This window comes from Ictalurus furcatus, chromosome 5, assembly GCF_023375685.1.
Source record: "Ictalurus furcatus strain D&B chromosome 5, Billie_1.0, whole genome shotgun sequence".
In the NCBI taxonomy this organism is placed as follows: Eukaryota; Metazoa; Chordata; class Actinopteri; order Siluriformes; family Ictaluridae; genus Ictalurus; species Ictalurus furcatus.
In genome coordinates, this window is record NC_071259.1 from 15,571,456 (window position 1) to 15,590,801 (window position 19,346).

General features: G+C 37.3%; 1 protein-coding gene across 2 annotated transcripts in view; it reads right to left on the bottom strand.

Moving 5' to 3' along the window:
- Window positions 1-16,677, bottom strand: part of gcn1 (GCN1 activator of EIF2AK4) — an 81,460-nt gene extending 64,783 nt beyond the window's left edge. Inside the window, exons 1-17 of one of the 2 annotated variants that reach the window (XM_053624858.1) lie at window positions 16,634-16,677; window positions 13,312-13,414; window positions 13,156-13,219; window positions 12,861-12,992; window positions 12,472-12,580; window positions 9,647-9,745; window positions 6,943-7,077; window positions 6,785-6,853; window positions 6,590-6,698; window positions 6,416-6,490; window positions 6,211-6,339; window positions 5,874-5,924; window positions 3,283-3,381; window positions 3,012-3,185; window positions 2,656-2,808; window positions 2,363-2,455; window positions 2,194-2,269 (exon numbers count right to left, since the gene is read on the bottom strand). In XM_053624858.1, the coding sequence (XP_053480833.1) occupies window positions 2,194-2,269; window positions 2,363-2,455; window positions 2,656-2,808; window positions 3,012-3,185; window positions 3,283-3,381; window positions 5,874-5,924; window positions 6,211-6,339; window positions 6,416-6,490; window positions 6,590-6,698; window positions 6,785-6,853; window positions 6,943-7,077; window positions 9,647-9,745; window positions 12,472-12,580; window positions 12,861-12,992; window positions 13,156-13,219; window positions 13,312-13,414; window positions 16,634-16,651 (1,688 nt within the window). In that variant the 5' untranslated portion in view covers window positions 16,652-16,677. Of the gene's footprint in view, window positions 1-2,193; window positions 2,270-2,362; window positions 2,456-2,655; window positions 2,809-3,011; window positions 3,186-3,282; window positions 3,382-5,873; window positions 5,925-6,210; window positions 6,340-6,415; window positions 6,491-6,589; window positions 6,699-6,784; window positions 6,854-6,942; window positions 7,078-9,140; window positions 9,562-9,646; window positions 9,746-12,471; window positions 12,581-12,860; window positions 12,993-13,155; window positions 13,220-13,311; window positions 13,415-16,633 lie in introns of those variants that run through there. The other variant, XM_053624859.1, reaches the window with a different exon arrangement.
- Between the last annotated feature and the right edge of the window lie 2,669 nt (window positions 16,678-19,346).

Genomic DNA, 19,346 nt, shown 5'->3' on the forward strand with positions numbered 1-19,346 from the left:
ACATCGAAATGTTTGAAGCACATTTTGTTTACCATGACTACTAGCCACTGACTGTGGATGAAATAAAATATACATACATACATACACACATATATATATATTCCGTAGTATATCAAACTACATATACTATTTACACTAACCAGCCACTTTATTATGAACACATGTACATCTGCTCATTCATGCAACTATGAAATCTGCCAATCATGTGGCAGTGGAGCAATGCATAATCCCATACAAATCCAGGACAAGAGCTCAGTTAATGTTCATATCATCAGAATGAGAAAAAAATGTGATATCTGACTTTCACCATGGCATGGTTTTTGGTACCAAACAGGCTGGTTTGAGCATTTCAGAAAACTTTAATCTCCTGGGATTACACAGAATTACACAGAATGGTGAAAAAAACAAAAAATTCCAGGAATCTGAGGCTACAGTGGGCACAGGCTCACCGAAGCTGGGGAGGTAAAGATTGGAAAAACACTGGGGAATGCTTTCACCATCTCAACTGTATAATTTTAGCAAACCTGTGACCATTGTAGCCTCAGATTCCTGTTTTTGGCAAACAGGAGTGTGCCCTGAACCCAGTATGCCCTTCTGCTGTTGTAGCCCATCCACCTCAAGGTTAAAAATATGCATTATAAGATGCTTTTCTGCTCATTGTGGTTGCAACATATGGTTATTTGAGTCACTGTAGCCTTCCTGTCAACTCAAACCTTGCCGGTCATTCTCCTCAACAAAGTACTTTACCCACAGAACTGCAACGGGCCTCCCACAACAACGGGTCTCATTTATCAAGCTGGATATGAAGGGATTTATTTATAAATCATAGGATTTACACTTATTATTTACACAAGAAATTCAAGGTATTCATGAAAATCCAATAATTTCAGGGGGGAAAATGTTCATATCCTACTTGTGCTCCTATTGTGTGCAAATGTACACATAAGAAAACTAACTAATGTAAACCTCGACTTGACTGATTTCAAATCATATAATTCATGGATGAATATATCCATATATTCAGATTCAGATATATGGCTATATATGAATTACACTGTTGAGTTTAAATAGCTTGTTTATTTACAGCATTTAGAAGACACCCTTACCCAAAACTTCTTACAGAAGTGCTTTGTAGTCTCTGTAAAAAACATATCCTCATACTAGTTCACTAGGATGTTTAAATACTGAAAAAAAAATTTAGAGGAAGAAAGCTGGCTTATATATCATCTGCGTTTGCCACAAAAACTTCTTTTAATGCTCTGCATTAAAAAAGTTTCAGCCAAGACACCTAAAACTATTTGTGTGACGCACTTGGTGTGCATGATCACCAGGGTGGTGTATATCTTTTTTTTTTCTCTTTCATTGTCCCGCCATGCTCTTGTCACCTCACTTAATTAACATCCAATTTAATTTGTCTCTAGATTTAGTATTTTTAAGTCATAATAAGTCAAAATAAATTCCACATCTACCTTTTCTTTCACCACGTAGTAGTCATTTTGTGTTTCCAGCCCTTTCTGAGCTTTACCTTTTATGGAGTTTTGTGGGCATCACTAAATGGAAATGAGCTATGTTGGGAACATGCTTTGCACTTTATGGGAGCCTAACGCACACAATCACAATCAGCATTTTGTAAATCTGGTGGAAAATTTGTTCTGGCTTATGCAAACATTTACACAAAATTTTACTAAAAGTCTGATAAATGAGAGAGAGTGTGAAAATCCCTGGAGATCAGTAGTTTCTGAAATACTCAAACCAGCTTGCCGGACACCAAGAACAATGCGATGGCCAAAGTCATTGTGACCACATTTTTCTCGCTGCTGATGTTTGATGTGAACATAAACTTAAGCTTTTTACCTGTATCTGCATGATTTTATGCATTATGCTACTGGCACATAAATGACTGATTAAATAATTTCATAAATGAGTAGATCTACAGGTGTTTCTTTTAAAGTGGCCGGTGAGTGTATATGTACAATGTTGACTATTTAGTATTAAAGTATGCATTTTTGAAGTGCACCCATTTCAAACAGAGAAAGTGACATTAACTACTGAAACATAAATTGTACTAAAGTTCACAAAGATGGATGGAAAGCCAACTAGAGACAGAGAGAAAGGCAAGGGAATGCTGAGAATACTGATGCCTTTCCATCAAGACAAGTGGCATGATTTTAGATGAAATGGGGTAGAACTGACTGAGCCTTGCTGTTGTTGAGCCTCTGCGGGTGGTCCAGGAATAGTCTCTCACACAGCTGCAGTACAGTGCACAGTGCTGAGAAAAAAAAAGAAAAGAAACAAAAAATCAGTTTGAATATACCGAAGTGCCAGTCAAAATTATCAGTGGGTAACTGTGAGAGACACCAACCTTCCTCACTGGTCTGAACGAGAAATTTCTCTGTGGTAAAGAGAGGTTTTTTCTCATCCAAAATCAGGTTCCAAAAGGAGGTCAGTTTAGATTCTACAGAAACATCAAACCATTTAAATATCCAAAGTCAGAAATAATCAAATCAACAGGTAACAAAAAACGCTTATTCAAACTATACTGCTCAAATAATTTATTTCAAGATTATAACGTTTTACAGTTGAAGTGAGATTATGACTGCACCTTCATCAAAAAGACCATTAAACAAAACTGTTATGAAACTCAGAATGCCTCACCAGGAACTGAGTCCAGTATGGAGAGATGACATAGCAGCACTGAAGCTGCCAGGGCCTCAGAGAGAAGAGCATGCTGAGAGCTCTGAGCAGCCGCTTTCTCTACCGTCTGGATGAGGAGAGGAACGAGATCCAGAGCCTGGCTCAAGGTGTCTCCTATAAACAACAGAGGAATACAGAGTGGGTAAAGTGTAAAAAATTAAGTACACATGCTGCATCTAGAACTGGGATAAAGTCAGTTCAAAATCCATTAAAAGGAAAATACACACATGCACACACAAACCACTAAACAAAAAATTATGAACAAACTGACCTAGAAATAATTAAATTTAAATAAATAAATAAGCACAGTTGATGACCTTTGAAGGCTCTGAGCATGGCCTGCAGGTAGGCGTGGCGGACAGAGGAGGTGGAGGACTTCAGTGTGAAGGCTTTCTTAAGCCAGTCTCTCAGAGCAGCTGGAACCTCCACATTCAAACGTGCCATCCAATGAGACATCACAGACACAGCATGCACCAGTGTCCCCTCATGTACTATCACACGCAAACACAAAATCAGCAAAATATTCACAACCATGTGATTATTCATGCTTCACTACTCCTGAGGACCAGTGGAGGAAATGTTGCTCACCTTCCTGCTGCAGAAATGGGATAAACTGCAGTACCACACTGGAGCTGAGTGACTGGCTGGAGGAGCCAGAGACTGCATGACGGCTACAGCTTTTTATCCCTGCACATGGAATATACAAACATTGAAATCATACCTTGAAATCAATGACGCTGGTAAAAGGAAAAGCCAAGGGCAAAGTAAAACTCATATGTTAATATTGTGCCAAAATTTTCAAATAAATTAATAAAAACCCCAAGCAAAATATTATCAAAATGTAAAATATTCACTAATATTTGAATATCATGGAAAAGTTATTTTTTCCCATAATTTAATTCAAAAAGTTTAACTTTTATTTATTTTAGATTCATTACACATAAAGTGAAATATTTCAACCCTTTTTTTGTTTTAATCTTGGTGATTATCTCAAAATATTACAATAAAGAATTTATAACAGAAATGTAGAACTTCTGAAAAGCAAGTTAATTTATGCACTCAGTACTTGGTCGGGGATCCTTTTGCACATATTACTGCATCAGTGCTGCGTGGCATGGAGGCAATTAGCCTGTGGCACTGCTGAGGTGTTCTGGAAGCCCAGGTTGCTTTGATAGCGGCCTTCAGCTCGTCTGTATTGTTAGGTCTGGTGTCTCTGATAGATTCTCTATGGGGTTCAGGTCAGGTGAGTTGGCTGGCCAATCAAGCACAGTAATACCATGATCAGCAAACCAGTTACTAGTAGTTTTGGCACTGTGGGCAGGTGCCAAGTCCTGCTGGAAAAGGAAATCAGCACCTCCATAAAGCTTGTCAGCAGATGGAAGCATGAAGTGCTCTAAAATCTCCTGGTAGACGCTGCATTGACTCTCGACTTGAGAAAACACAGTGGACCAACACCAGCAGATGACATGGCACCCCAAATCATCACTGACTGTGGAAACTTCACACTGGACTTCAAGCAACTTGGATTCTGTGCCTCTCCACTCTTCCTCCAGACTCTGGGACCTTGATTTCCAAATGAAATGCAAAATTTACTTTCATCTGAAAAGAGGACTTTGGACCATGGAGCAACGGTTCAGTTCTTTTTCTCCTTAGCCCAGGTAAGATGCTTCTGATGTTGTCTCTGGTTCAGGAGTGGCTTGACACTAGGAATGTGACACTGCGACATTTCTGTATTATAAGTTCTTTATTCTAATATTTTGAAAATATTCATTTTTGAAATACTGGATTTTTGATTTCCATGAGCTGTAAGCCGGATTCATCAAGATTAAAACAAAAATAGGCTTGAAATATTTCACTTTATGTGTAATGAATCTAGAATATATGAAAGTTCCACTTGTTTAATTAAATTACGGGAAAAATGTTCTTTTCCATGCTTTTAAAATTTTTTGATATGCACGTGTATACCTCAAATGCAAGTAATGAGAATCAAATCAAAATAAATTTATCAAAAAGATTACCTCTGATTCATACTCTCATTTTGCTTAAATTTTTTTCTAATTGCAGGTTTTTCTCATGCTATTTTTTTGCTCCTGGAATCACTCTTTTGCAAACTTTTTGGGTTCTGTCTTCTGGCACATTTTACTGGGGGTGGGTCTTAGATGGGTCAACTGATTTTGGAGTGGGAAGTGCTCTGAAAGTCAGCCATCCCATTAAAGGTGTAACATCCTGACATGTCAGAACAAACGGAGCAGAGTGCTCAGCAGCAAGAAAGCTGTATTTCAGTTGCATTAAGATTGATAAAATAATATGAGTAGCTTCTGAATTGTTTGTAGATGCATTCACAAATATTTTTCATACAAGTGTCTTCTTTCCATCCAGTTAAACAGATAACATTAGTTAGGTGATGAGGCTGAAGTTGGTTTCTTATAAGGATTTTCCAATTACCACCTAAGAAGGCTCAGGTCATCCAATCTAGTGGCTGTAGATGGCGCTATGAAGAGCACTAATATCATATACAATTCCCTACACTACTATATCCTCATTCTCAAAACATCCAAGAAGCCTGACAATTTTATATGAAAATTATTTGACATTTGAAATTGTCTCAGATTCCAAATTTACAGGGTCATTATTAAAAACCCTCTGCAGTAAATTTCTTCATTTTGATTATTTTGAACATATATTTAGTTTCATGCAGATGTGTCAAATTTTTGAGACATTTTCATAATGAGATAATGGTATCAGAATTAGTCAGAAACAAAAAAATCAGAATAAGAAGCTGGTGAATAAGAAGATAGCTTCAGCCTCATCCCCTAGATATCTTTATAAACTGATACTTAACTGGACGGAATGAAGACACTATGATAAAGAAATGTGTGTGAACGAATCTACAAACAATTCAGTAGGTAACCATATTATTTTTAATGCAATACCCTGCTGCTGAGGGCTCGAAGCAAAAAGTGATTGCGGAAGCAAAAGACAGCATGAGAAAAATCTGCAAATAGAAAAGAATTAAAGCAAAATGAATCAGTATGAATTAGAAGTAATTAAAGATTTATTTGGATTTGATTCATTATTTACATGTGTAAAATATTTTTTTTTTACATTTTGATATTTAATAGGATTTTAAGATTTTTATTTGAAACATTTGGCACAAAATTAACTCCATACAATCATACCTGAAAGCACATTAATTTTTTGGCCCACTACAGTGAGTTTACCCTCTGAACCTGCAAGCAACAAGAGAATCATACATAAGACAAGAAAAAAAAAATCATCATTTATAATTCAATAGATATATACAATACATAAATATTGTATAAAAAAAAGTAAAAAGTATGTAAAAGTATGTACTTAAAATAAAAAAAAAAGCTTTTGTTTTGCAAAAGACTATAATAAGCAGGGGTTTTTTTTCTGCTTGGGTGCCTGGCTGGTGATTTGTCCACCCCTGCAGTGTCTCTTATGCTGGCATACTGCCCACCACAAATACAAAGGTATGCATATAAAATCGGTCACCTCCAAGAATGCCAAAGAGGTGTGTTACTAGATCCTGGATGGCAGTTGGGTCACTACACTGCTGGGCCAAATTTTGCATGGCCTGAACTGCATGTTCCATTAATTCCATGTTACTCGCCTTCAGCTGGCCTGAAAAACACACACACACACTTAAAATATAATGGCAAACATTTCTATTTACTTTAACTGTTAGTATTAAACTTACTGGCAAGGCCTTTCCCAATGTCCAAAGCATACAGGCTGAGATCAAGAGTAAGTGAAGCCAGCATGGAGGAGATGGCTAAATATGAGAGAGAGCGAGGGAGAGAGAGAGAGGAATATGAGCCAAACTTCAGCAATATCAATTCTAGTGTAGAATGTGTATTAGTGTGTATCCTACTCTGTATGGAGTTTTCAGGGCTACGCAGCAGGGCTTTCTGTAGAGTGGGCAAGAGCTGCTCCTTGAACTCAGAGTGAGAAACATGGCAAAGCAGAGAACCACTTTTAGCCTGAAAACAAAGGGGTTTTTTTCAAGATAATGCAAAATGCTCATAAAAGAATGTGTCCTTGTCCAAAAAGTTCCGGTCCCACTCACCAGAATGTGCTGGAGTGGTCTGGTTTTACTCATTAGTACAGTCTTCAAGTACAGATCTAAGATAGCTGCCTGAAAGAACACGTGTTTGAAAACAAGCCTGGAAAATTATGGATGTGTGAGCAAATGCAGTGAAGCTGTGTATTATAGGAGAAACCCACCTTGTGCTTGTTGATGGTGGCCATGTCTTTCTGAGAGGTGCAGAAGTCCACACACTCTGCCAGCAGAGGCAGAGAGGAGGGACTCTGGTCCAAGCTCAACAGGGTGCTCATGTACTGATCAATCAACCCTGGGCTCTGGAGATAAATAAAATAAAATGAAAAATAAACTGCAGTTGTAAAGCTTTCAATTTAGGTTATAATTACATGTTAAACTGGCAGCCAGGAGTCCCATTTATAAGTATATAATAGTTCTTTTACACCAGATTATGTGGCATGACTGTACTTTACTTTAGTACAGTCTGTACTGTGCTGTATATATTTACCATTGTTGCCCAGGTACTATAAAAGGCCAGGTTCAGACATACACACAGATACATTTACAGTGTATCTGGAAAGTATTCACAGCGCTTCACTTTTTCCACATTTTGTTATGTTACAGCCTTATTCCAAAATGGATTAAATTATTTTCCACAAAATTCTACAAACAATACCCCATAATGACAACGTGAAAGTTGTTTGTCTGAAATCTTTGTAAATTTATTAAAAATAAAAAACAAAAAAGTACATTTACATAAGTATTCACAGCCTTTGGTCAATTCTTTGTTGAAGCACCTTTGGCACCAATTACAGCCTCAAGTCTTTTTGAGTATGACGCTACAAGCTTGGCACACCAATTTTGGGGCAGTTTCTCCCATTCTTCTTTGCAGGACCTCTCAAGCTCTATCAGGTTGGATGGGGAGCGTCGGTGCACAGCCATTTTCAGATCTCTCCAGAGATGTTAAATTGGGTTCAAGTCTGGGCTCTGGCTGGGCCACTCAAGGACATTCACAGAGTTGTCCTGTAGCCACTCCTTTGTTATCTTGGCTGTGTGCTTAGGGTTGTTGTCCTGTTGGAAGATGAACCTTCGCCCCAGTCTGAGGTCCAGAGCGCTCTGGAGCAGGTTTTCATCAAGGATGTCTCTGTACATTGCTGCATTAATCTTTCCCTCGATCCTAACTAGTCTCCCAGTTCCTGCCACTGAAAAACATCCCCACAGCCCCCACAGCATGATGCTGCCACCACCATGCTTCACTGTAGGGATGGTATTGGCCAGGTGATGAGTGGTTTCCTCCAGACATGACGCTTGCCATTCAGGCCAAAGTGTTCAAACTTTGTTCAATCTTTGGTCTGAGAGTCCTGCAGGTGCCTTTTGGCAAACTCCAGGCGGGCTTTCATGTGCCTTTTACTGAGGAGTGGCTTCCATCTGGCCACTCTACCATACAGGCCTGATTGGTGGAGTGCTGCAGAGATGGTTGTTCTTCTGGAAGGTTCTCCTCTCTCCACAGAGACACGCTGGAGCTCCGTCACAGTGACCATCAGGTTTTTGGTCACCTCCTAGACTAAGGCCCTTCTCCCCCGATCACTCAGTTTGGCCGGGTGGCCAGCTCTAGGAATAGTCCTGCTGGTTCCAAACTTCTTCCATTTATGGATGATGGAGGCCACTGTGCTCATTGGGACCTTCAATGCTGCAGAAATGTCTCTGTACCCTTCCCCAGATCTGTGCCTCAATACAATCCTGTCTCGGAGGTCTACAGACAATTCCTTGAACTTAATGGCTTGGTTTGTGCTCTGACATGCATTGTTAACTGTGGGACCTTATATAGACAGGTGTTTGCCTTTCCAAATCATGTCCAATCAACTGAATTTACCACAGGTGGACTCCAATCAAGTTGTACAAACATCTCAAGGATGATCAGTGGAAACAGGATGCACCTGAGCTCAATTTTTAGTGTCATGGCAAAGGCTGTGAATACTTTTGTAAATGTGTTTTTATTGTTTTTATTTTTAATACATTTGAAAAGATTTCAAACAAACTTCTTTCATTATGGGGTATTGTTTGTAGAATTTTGAGGAAAATTTTGATCCATTTCAAAATGTGGAAAAAGTGAAGCGCTGTAAATACTTTCTGGATGCACTGGATATAGTGCTTTTCTAGACACTCAAAGAGCTGTACATAGTATGGGAGGGGAATCTCCTCAACAAGCACTAGTGTGTAGCATCCACCTGGATGATGCAACAGCAGCTATCAATTCAGAGATGAGGATTATTAGGGGGTAGAGAATGATAGAGAAGTGGGGGAATTTCACTAGGACACCAAGGTTATACCCTGGGTCTTTTTTTAACTACCAAAGAGAGACCTCAATTTAACATCTCAATACCACTTCCAGCAGCAACCTTAGTTTCCCCCAGGAGGTCTCCCATCCAGGTACTAGCCAGGCTCAACGCTGCTTAGCTTCAGTGGGACAACAGGTGAGAACTGCAGGTTGATATGGCTCTGGCTCTAGATGGTGCTAAAAAATAGTGATCTTTGATTGGTCAAATGCAATCATTGCATCATGCGATTAATGAATTCACCTCTCTACTGCCACAAAAATCTTGCTTCTCTGTAATTTTTAATTAATATATAAAAGTCCTGGCCCACTTGTGTCCAGGTATGCAGGCTGCCATTAAAATTAACCTGCTGTGTCTTTAATGACTGCAGTGGTTTGCCCTATGAAGGAGAGACATAGCAGTTCTAACTTGGGTGCATTAAATCAGAAACTCCATGTTTCATATGTTTTGACTGTAAGCCCTGAGTTTTCCAGTGTCTAAGGTTTTATAAAGGAGACCCCCGGACATAAAAAGAAACATGACCAATATGTAATTCTTCTGCTGATGGTCTCACATCTTTCCACAACTTGTTAAGCCGCTTAGTGACAGACTTGATTGCATTTTTTGAGGCTCCACCCATGACCTCAGCAAGGAGCAGACTCTGCACCTCCACCTGTTCTCACACAGACACATACACAGATTTTAATGAACATTCCAACACAGCTTCTTTAGGCCCATTACATCTATTACTACAACTCTAGAATTTCATATCAGTGTTGTACACTTCTGGTGTTCAAATATACCTCCATTAGTGCTGTTGTGATGACAAAATATGCATGATAAGCAAATAATCATAGTAAAGAATATGCTTTTTCAGTTTCCCTTTTCACAAAAAAACAACATACAAATTAATATTTTTAAAAATGTAATAAAATAGTAAAAAACAAAAATAGACAACAAAAAATTTAAAAACAAATACACTAAGACTAAATGGAAGTATTACTGAAATAACAAAAATAATATGCTACACAATGTTAAAGTTGTGCTCATAAATTTACATACCCCTTGCAGAATCTGCAAAAGTTAATAATTAAAAAAAAAAAAGATCATAAAAATTGAATTTTAAATTTAGTTTTTGAATTAAATGTTTTTAAATTTAATACTGCCCAAAATAAGCTTTCTCATAACAGATGTTTACATATAGTCCATAAGACACAATAATAACTGAATTTACACAAATGAACCCATTCAAAAGTTCACATAAGCTTGGTTCTTAATACTGTGTCTCGTTACCTGGATGATAAACGACCCATTTTGAATGGGTTCATATGCGTAAATTCAGTTATTATTGGGTCTTGTGGACTATATGTAAACACATGTTATGTGAAATAGTTTATTTGGGGCATTATTAAATAAACAAAATTAAAAAACAAAAAAAAATATTTAAAAATTTGTATTAACATTTTGCGTATTCTGCAAGGGTTTTGTAAATTTATGAGCACAACTGTATGCAAGTAGCAATTATCCAAATAAAACTGTAAATCCATGATTTAATGCACTATAACAAGATGCTAATTGATTTTTTTTTTATTGTTGATGCCAGTGGTGGACTCTGAGAGAAGGCTAAGATAGAAGGTGACATTTTTTTTTTAACCCTTTACTGTCGGCTCTCCCGCCTGCGAGAGAAAATAGAATGTTCGCACTTCCGCATCAAAATCTCCACGAGTTTTTGTCCTACAAACATAAAACTGACATCCCCAGAAACTTTGAACAGTCTACTGTCCAAATGTATATAGATCGAAACTACACATATTTTTAGAGCTTTGTGAGGAGGATAAAATGAACAGCATGCATGTTTCAGTCTCTGAGTCAGAAAACAGCTCTTGATGTCCCACCCATTAGCAACGAGAGCTATTCATATAATAACATTATGGTAAATCAGCGGTCGTTATTGGGTAATTACGAGGCAAGAAAACGTGTGACAACGCCCAAATTTACTCATATAAACAAGAGCACGTGTTACCCAAAAAGCAGGCACTTCTCCGGGGAAACACTGCGCCTGGCGCTCATTTTACCCAAAAATCAGGACAGTGAGGATGAACGTTGCCATTTCGAACTTCGATTTGATCCGGCAGAGGATGTTTGTGATGAGTAAGTTTTGTTGACTAGCTTTTGTCATGAAATGATTATGATTACATGCTTAGCACTGCAATTCATGCCTTTCATAGTACATACATGTTCAGAGTTGAGTGAATTATTTTGCCTCCGTCAACTATGCATACCATATCTTTCACTTTTCTAGATAAAACATACGTAAAGCAGCTTGCGTTGCTAAAACTTCTCTGTCTACGTAACAGATTAGAAAAACGTATCATAGCAACCAGAAAGGTCAACTAATTACCCATAAGCTATAAATAAAGTTTTTCATTCATAGTGTTTGCTCCTAAACAAAAATCCCATGGAAGTGCAAAGCATGTGATGTCTTCCTTTGCCTTCAACAAGACAGAAACTGTTTTGAAACTTGGCATCCTGATCCGGACCGACAATTCATTGTTCTTTTATTCATCTTATTTTGTAGTATTCCATTACATGTGTGGGGTTGATCACAGTATTTTCAATAAACTGTAAAAAGGATTTTATTGTCTCTTCTATCCTTACAATTCACACTGACCGGATGGGTGTGGGGTGTGGGAGACACAATGACATCCCAGATGGGCAATTACCTTTGACAATAGGGAGGGCCATTACCTTTGACATTAGGGAGGGGAACTATTACAGGTGTTGACACCTATCTCATCAATATTCATTGTGTAAGCCACTGGCTTTGAAAAAAAATAGTGTCACTTCAAAGTTCTACAACTTTTATAGTCAGACCACATGACATTTCAGCATGATTTAATCACCTACGTGTAGCCAACACCTATGCTTACAAGGTTCAGAGCTCAAAAGTCCTGTCAAAAATGTGTATAATGTGTTTATCACAGTATCCCAACCACCACTGAAAATAGGTTTTTGAAAAGTGTAAATTTACAGTTAATTTAAACAAAACCTATATTCATGACATTCTTACTGCTCTCAAATTACTGTTGGTGAGTTTGCAGTAAATATAAGCATATGTAGCATTTTTGGATGAATGTTTTTAAATAGGTGAAATATATTAAAATGTAAAGGCATGTCAGACTACCTCAAAAGTGTCTGAAAGGCCTCAGACTATAGTGTGTTAATTGTGTGTGCTCACAATTTGTGTTTGTTGCAATGTGGCTCACATATGTATCCGGCACTGCCATTTTAGAATTTTCCTGTCTTCTAACATCTGACTATTTACTCTTTAGTGAATCTTGAATATAATTTCTTTTAGAACTGTATGCCATTTTCAAAAGAACAACAAAATAAATTTACCAGTTTTTTCCATTGAGGATCCACTCTGTTCTCTAGCATGGGGAAGACTACACGCACTATTAAGCAAGTCCATGGCAAAGCACAACAAGAAGCCGATGCTGTGCTCTTCCTGCATCAACAGACAAGAATTAGCCCATCAATAAAAAAAGTCAGACTCATCAAACATGACATGACTGAGTTTGATACCAGTGGAAGTGAAAATCAGATGCAGCAACTGTTGACAATTACAACCAAATGTGTGCAATATAAATTGTACACAGCTTGCACAGACATAAAGAGATTAACAAACACATTAGGGTTCAATTATTACAGGGTGGATGCTTGATATGGTGATATTCCCAATATAAAAGAGTTATAACAAAGCATGCAGGGGAATTTTATAATCGTACCCTGGCATTATACCCTTACTGACAACTCCACAGGTGAGCAGACCAGAAGGCAGGTGGGTAGCAATGGCATCAGGCTGTGATTGGGCCAGTAAGTCAATAACAGAGAGCACAGCACGGCGAGAGGCTGCATCCCTGAGGCAAAACCAACAATTGCATTCAGCTTTGATAAGATATTCAACATGGTCATGCTTCATCATCGAAATTGAACTTCAAACTCATGATATCCCAATGACAGGGGGAACACTTTTTTTGAAAAGTGTTTACTTTAATGAAAAGGACATTTTGTTTCCCTCACCTGTATCGATGAAGGGTAAGACAAAAGAGCTTGCATAGACCTTTGATAGCTGGTTCAGGCAGATCTGAAGGAACATGGGAACACAGAACTCTTATTCAAGACATGGGAGCGTAAATAATACTGCTGCAAGACATGCACTTTTAATTCACAACTCACTCTTTCCATTTATGCATTCCTTCAGTTCTCCTAAAATTTCTTTGCGCTCTTTAACACTCGACGTAGTCACTTTCACAGCAAACTTCTTCAGAGTATCTGAAACCTGCAATGACAGAAAGAAAAACAAACAGGCCATAATGTAGTTAAAAATACATAAATAAATAAAAACACAAAAAAGGACTAGAGAGGGGGATTTTTGGTCATCATATGACCATTGCTGTTTCTTGTAAACAACAGTCTTATAGAATGAAGGTTACTATATTGTAGGACTGCAATTAACGATTTTTTATATATATAATCGATTAGTTGACCGATTATTTTTTCGATTAATCGGCTGGGAGGCAAACTTTCAAGTTAGTAACAAACTAATGTGTTCCATTTGAGACGATATTACCTTTCTAAAATTCATACACTAGACCAATGGTTCTCAACCTTTTGTGAGCTTTGGACCCCTAGCATATTTCGAACAATCCACAAGGACCCCTTCACTCCACAACAATTATAGTCTATGTATTAAACAGTCATTTCTATATATGTTGCTTTATTTTATTAATATTTAACATTAATAATATAAACTTTAAAATTTAATCAAAAGAATTCAAGATTTTATTTTATTTTTTTTTACATTACTGTTTGTGTGACATTTAATTTGACTTTCTGAATTATCTTTTGTTTATTTTATCCATCAATGCAACACTTGAACTTGTCTAGGTTTTTCGTAAGTTTTTGCAAATTAAATTTATTTACAAATGAAATGATATCAGTGAACGATCATCAGCTCAGCTAACGTGATATTTGCGAATAACCAAACTGATTACTTTTAAAACATCTCATTTGAATATGTTTTGATACATTTAACAAAAAATATATAAATAATATTATTTAATAGAGCTGCAACAACTAATCAATAAAATCGATAATAACTGATTATGAAATTGTTGTCAACGAATCTCATGATCGATTAGTTGGTCTGCACGCGGCACGGGGGAGATTTACTCATTACGTTACTTCTGTTCAGAAAACACACGGAGAGTAAATACTTAAGTTGTGTCCCAAATGAAATACTGTACAATTACACTATGCACTCTGCAATACAATTCAGTGCTTTTTGTGCATCCATAAAAAGTAATGTATATATACTCTTATATTACATATTTTTATATATATATATATATATATATATATATATATATATATATATATATAAATATACAAAATTTATATATATAAATATATATATTTATATATATAAATATATATATACCCTACTTGGAGTAGGGTATATATATATACACACACACAAGGATTTAAGCATTTTTTTTTATGGCACTGAATTAAACTACAGTCCTAAATTAATAATATATATTCTGGTGTGTGTGTATTGGGTTCTTTTCAGTCTTATATAATTAGACAAACAGTTGTGTAAAGTTTAAGTCTGAAGTTTATATTGGTAACACCCAGTTTGAGGATTTAATTTTAAATAAACTAAAAAAAATGGTACTGAAAGTTTGCCTCGCCCCATCTGATTAACCGAAAAAATAATCGGCCAACTAATCGATTATGAAAGTAATCGTTAATTGCAGCCCTATTATTTAAACATTTTAAAAACTTTCCTATGGACCCCCTGCAATTACACCACTGACCACTATGGGTCTGCGTACCACCAGTTGCGAAACACTGCACTAGACGGTAGTGCATACTGTAAGTGTATAGTACCTCATTTGGGACACAACTTTAGTATTTACTCTGCGAAGCGTGTTTTCGGAACAGAAGTAACATAATGCGTAAATGTGCCGCGCGCAGACCAACTAATTGATAATGACATTGGTTGACAACGATTTTCATAATCGATTATTATCGGTTTTATCGATTAGTTGTTGCAGCTCTACTATATTGTACACTTTAGGGTTAGAAAATAACCCTTAGTGATCCAAGTATTCAACAACATGCTGTATAACAAGACAACTAGTGAAGAAACCATTCTTCACTCTTTTGCCTCCATACATAGCGGTGATCATAATGATCAACATTTATGTAGGAAAAAGAGTGAGGATTTTAATCAGAAGAACACCATTTCAACTGTGAATCATAGGGTTGGCATCAGGATGTTAGAGTGTTTTTCAAACAATTTATTTTTAGTTTCATCTAAACCGAGAACACTCCACCAAATGACTGGTTATCACCTGTAAACTTCAGTCTAACTGTTTTATGCTGGTCTTGGAGTAGGGGCTTTTTCATTGTGCAACGACCTTTCAGGCCATAGTGATGTAGGACCCTCTTAATAGTGGATGTACTTCAGTATCTGCTGCCTCCAATTCCATCAACAGTTCCTTTGTTGCTGTCTTGGGTTTCAATTGCTCCTTTCAGACCTAAGTTCGGTCATCCCTGTGATTTATTTTGTGCCTCTTCCCTAGACAACATAGTGTCTATTTGGTCTCAGGATTTTTATATTTGCATACAATTGTTTGTACAGATGCTTGTTTTTCCTTCAGTTGTTTGGAAATCACTCCTAAAGAGGAGCCAGACTTGTGGAGGTTCACAATTTTTTTTGTAAGGTCTTGGTTGAGTTGGTTGGATTTCCCCATGGTATCAGGGGCAAAGGCACTGGCTCAAAAGATAGGCCCTTTAACTCCCAATTAACTCTGTTATGATAACTAGCCAATCAGAAGCCTCAGAAAGTAATCATCAATTTCTGGAATCTTCCAGTCTTTTTAAATAGACAGTCAACCTGGTGTAACAGTTCCAGTGATGATCCACTGGAATTCTGATGTAGTGAATTAAAGCTGGAATAAATCTGTCTCCAACTCCCTTAAACTTACCTCTTATGTGAGCAAAGTCGATGACCTAACTTACTTGCCTTTAGAAATGTATGGTAACATGAAACGTGTAGCATTGTGAAAATTCTGATTGAATATTTTTAGCAAAGTATGTAACATTTTGGCTTCAACGGTAACTACAACGTGCACTTTTTGTGAAAATGAATTTAAACGAATTGAAATCTGCATTTTAGATAACCATGACCGCTAATTCTGTGTGTTCTCGATGTGTTCCCTCTAAATGTCTTTGTGAGCCTGCCAGTGATATGGCTGGAAAAGTGATAGCAATTAGGCTAAATTAGCTTAGCCATTGGTTGGGTCTGCACTAGTAACTTAACTTTGTCGTAATGTATCTATACGAATTTGTTAGAACAGTCATAAAACAGCCACCAGATCACTGTCCTACTTTAAAATATGTCTGTTTAAGAGAGCTATATTTAAAACAAAAAGATTATTGAAAACACTCAACAGCAAAGCACTATTCATGCCACGAATCGCACACAAACCTGCGTGTCCGCTGCCATCTTGCCGGTCTCGAGCTATTAAAAAAATGTCCTCACTTCCGTGTCATTACGTCATTCTCTTTGCCTGCTGAGTCTATAGGCTGACCCCTATAGGGCATAGTTGGTATGGCCAAAACAGTACTTTGAATATGATGTCATGATGTAGTGTCGCATTTTGGCGTTTTGTTTTGTTTTGTTAAATTGATATTTCAACAGGGGAATACAGAAATACAAAACACATACATCCAAAATAAAAATTCATCAGAAAATTATACCTCTTTCACCTTACAACAAAAGTCAATCATATAACTGCTATGTCAATTATCTTCTTCAACACCAGAGATGTCTTATCAGCTTTGTTATTTTTCTTTGAAGAGATTAAGTCAGTGGAAACAGTCTAATCTTTGGTACAGTTGACATATCGTTTGCTTTGCGAACGTGGTATTTCTCAGAAAGGGCACAAATTTTAATTGTATTGTCAATCTCCAGCAAACTAGTATCACAATCCATAAACAAGAACATTGTATCAGTTTGAATAATAAAATGAAAATAATTAGCAAAACCTGAGACCAAAATAATTTTTAAAACACAATTGAAAAATAAATGTAATATTGTTTCTGATTCCTCTTTACAGAAACAACATAATGGGGGGAAAACCCCTTCCTAGGACTTACTAATAAAGGCACTGCAAAGATAATATCGATTTATTATTTTATACTGAATTTCTTTGACTTTGTTTGGAATGACATATTTATTTATATCTAACCAGTTATTGAAAAGAAAGAGACGGATGATCATGTTTCCACTTCACAGCAGCATTAGAAAAGACACTTTTTTCTTTGGTTAAGATCTTTCTAATATATATACTATTAAATTTTTTATCCCCGATGTCTGTCTGAAGCAGAGTTGGTATAGTGTGATTAGACTTTGGTTTTATGCACTTATCAGCTCTCACAGCACTCCATGATGTCTGGGACAAGTTAATGAAATGCATAAGTCATGGGGAAAATTAGATCTGCAACATCTGCATATCTGGCATGAAATAACCTGTGGTGTTTTTCTTAAAGGTGGTAAGTTAAGTGTAAAAGTGTTGGTGGAATGTAGAAGCATGTTGGAACAAAAGGTAAACAGTAAGTAGGGAAAGAAAATTATTTGGGATGAGTTTAGACAGTGGGAAATAGAAGCAGAAAAAAGATTGAAAATGTCATAATTGGGGGAAAATAAAAAGTTACTAATGTGTATAAGAAATTGTTACAGGATGTTGAGGCCGCTGCTGTGTTGAATCAGGGTGCGTGGGACCAGCCTCCTCCAATGGCTCCTGGGGTAGATGCAGTGGCTGCTGATAACAGCATGATAGCTCCTCCGCCTTCTGTTCTTCAAAAGGCCCAACCTCTCATCGTCTGGTTTCAGGTCTGCTGTCTCAAGGCCTGCCAACCAAACACAGGCCCCACCACCACCTGATCTTGATCTTTCAGACCCGGGTGCAACCAGCAGCTCAGACATATTCACAGCTATAAGCACAGATGAACTTCAACAACAAATCATTAAAATTTTCAAAGAAGAGGTGCTAAAGGAACTCAAGTCTCTGAAATTGCAAGATTATGAACATTCTGGACAGTTTCATCGAATCGGATTATGACTAGACCTCGGAAGGCAAACGGAAAAGTGGATGAATCATAGCCTTTGCCGATGCCCATGGTGGCTTTTCCTGGCCCGAATGGAAATGTTGATGTTTATCATCCTTTTGAAATGTCTGAAATGAACAGTACAGCAAATGAGATCACAGACCTATTAATATTGTGCAGTGTGTACAGGATATTAGACAGCTGGACAATATGTATTGGCCAACAGGTCCAGAGTGGAATACCATCTTATGCAAATTGTGTAAATTCAACTCTTTGACAATCAAAAACATGGAAAGAACAAGCCAGCAATGGAGCATGCAGTGGAATTTGCTCATTGATCGGTTGAAAGTTGCTTTTCCAGCTCACCACGATTGGACTAAAGTGAATAATGACACACAGGAAAAAGGGGAAACAGTTGAGAACTTTGTTGAATGTTTGCGCGTTAAGATGAACAATCGCATTGGTATGCAGTCCGGTGAAGGCTGGGATAATATGTTCAGTGGGTATGTTGCTACTGGACAGTATAAAGAGATCGCAAAAATGGCAATCTTGCATCAACAAATAATACATTGAGTTGGTGGCTCATGGCAAGCATGCTGAACATGTCTTACTCAGCTTTTCAGTGTGATAAGCTCACATATTTTGAAGGACTTCAGTGGCAAGGAGGCTGGGGAAGACAGATGAGTTGGCGTGGCAGAAGACGAAGAGAACACAACTGCAGATGCAGTATGAATGCAGGCAGGGGAGGAGGTAGGATGTCGTCAATTCCTAAAAGTTTCTTGCAAACTTGATCAAAATCCAATGCTTTCTGTGCATGTATGTGGAAAGAAAGTTGAATTTTTACGGCAAGTGATTGTTTTTATTCTTGGGATGTGACCACTGATAAAGTGTACAATGAAATCTATTCTGATTCTATACTTTTCCCCAAGGCATGTAGACCCGGTTTTTGAAACAGAATGGTTTCTTTGGCCAGAGACAAACTATTTCTCTTTATAACATTTACTATGATTATCAATTTTGTGCTGTTTAAGTTTCCTTGACCTCAGAACAGAAATGTCTCTTTTATATGGCTTTGGCTGTATGAAGAATGC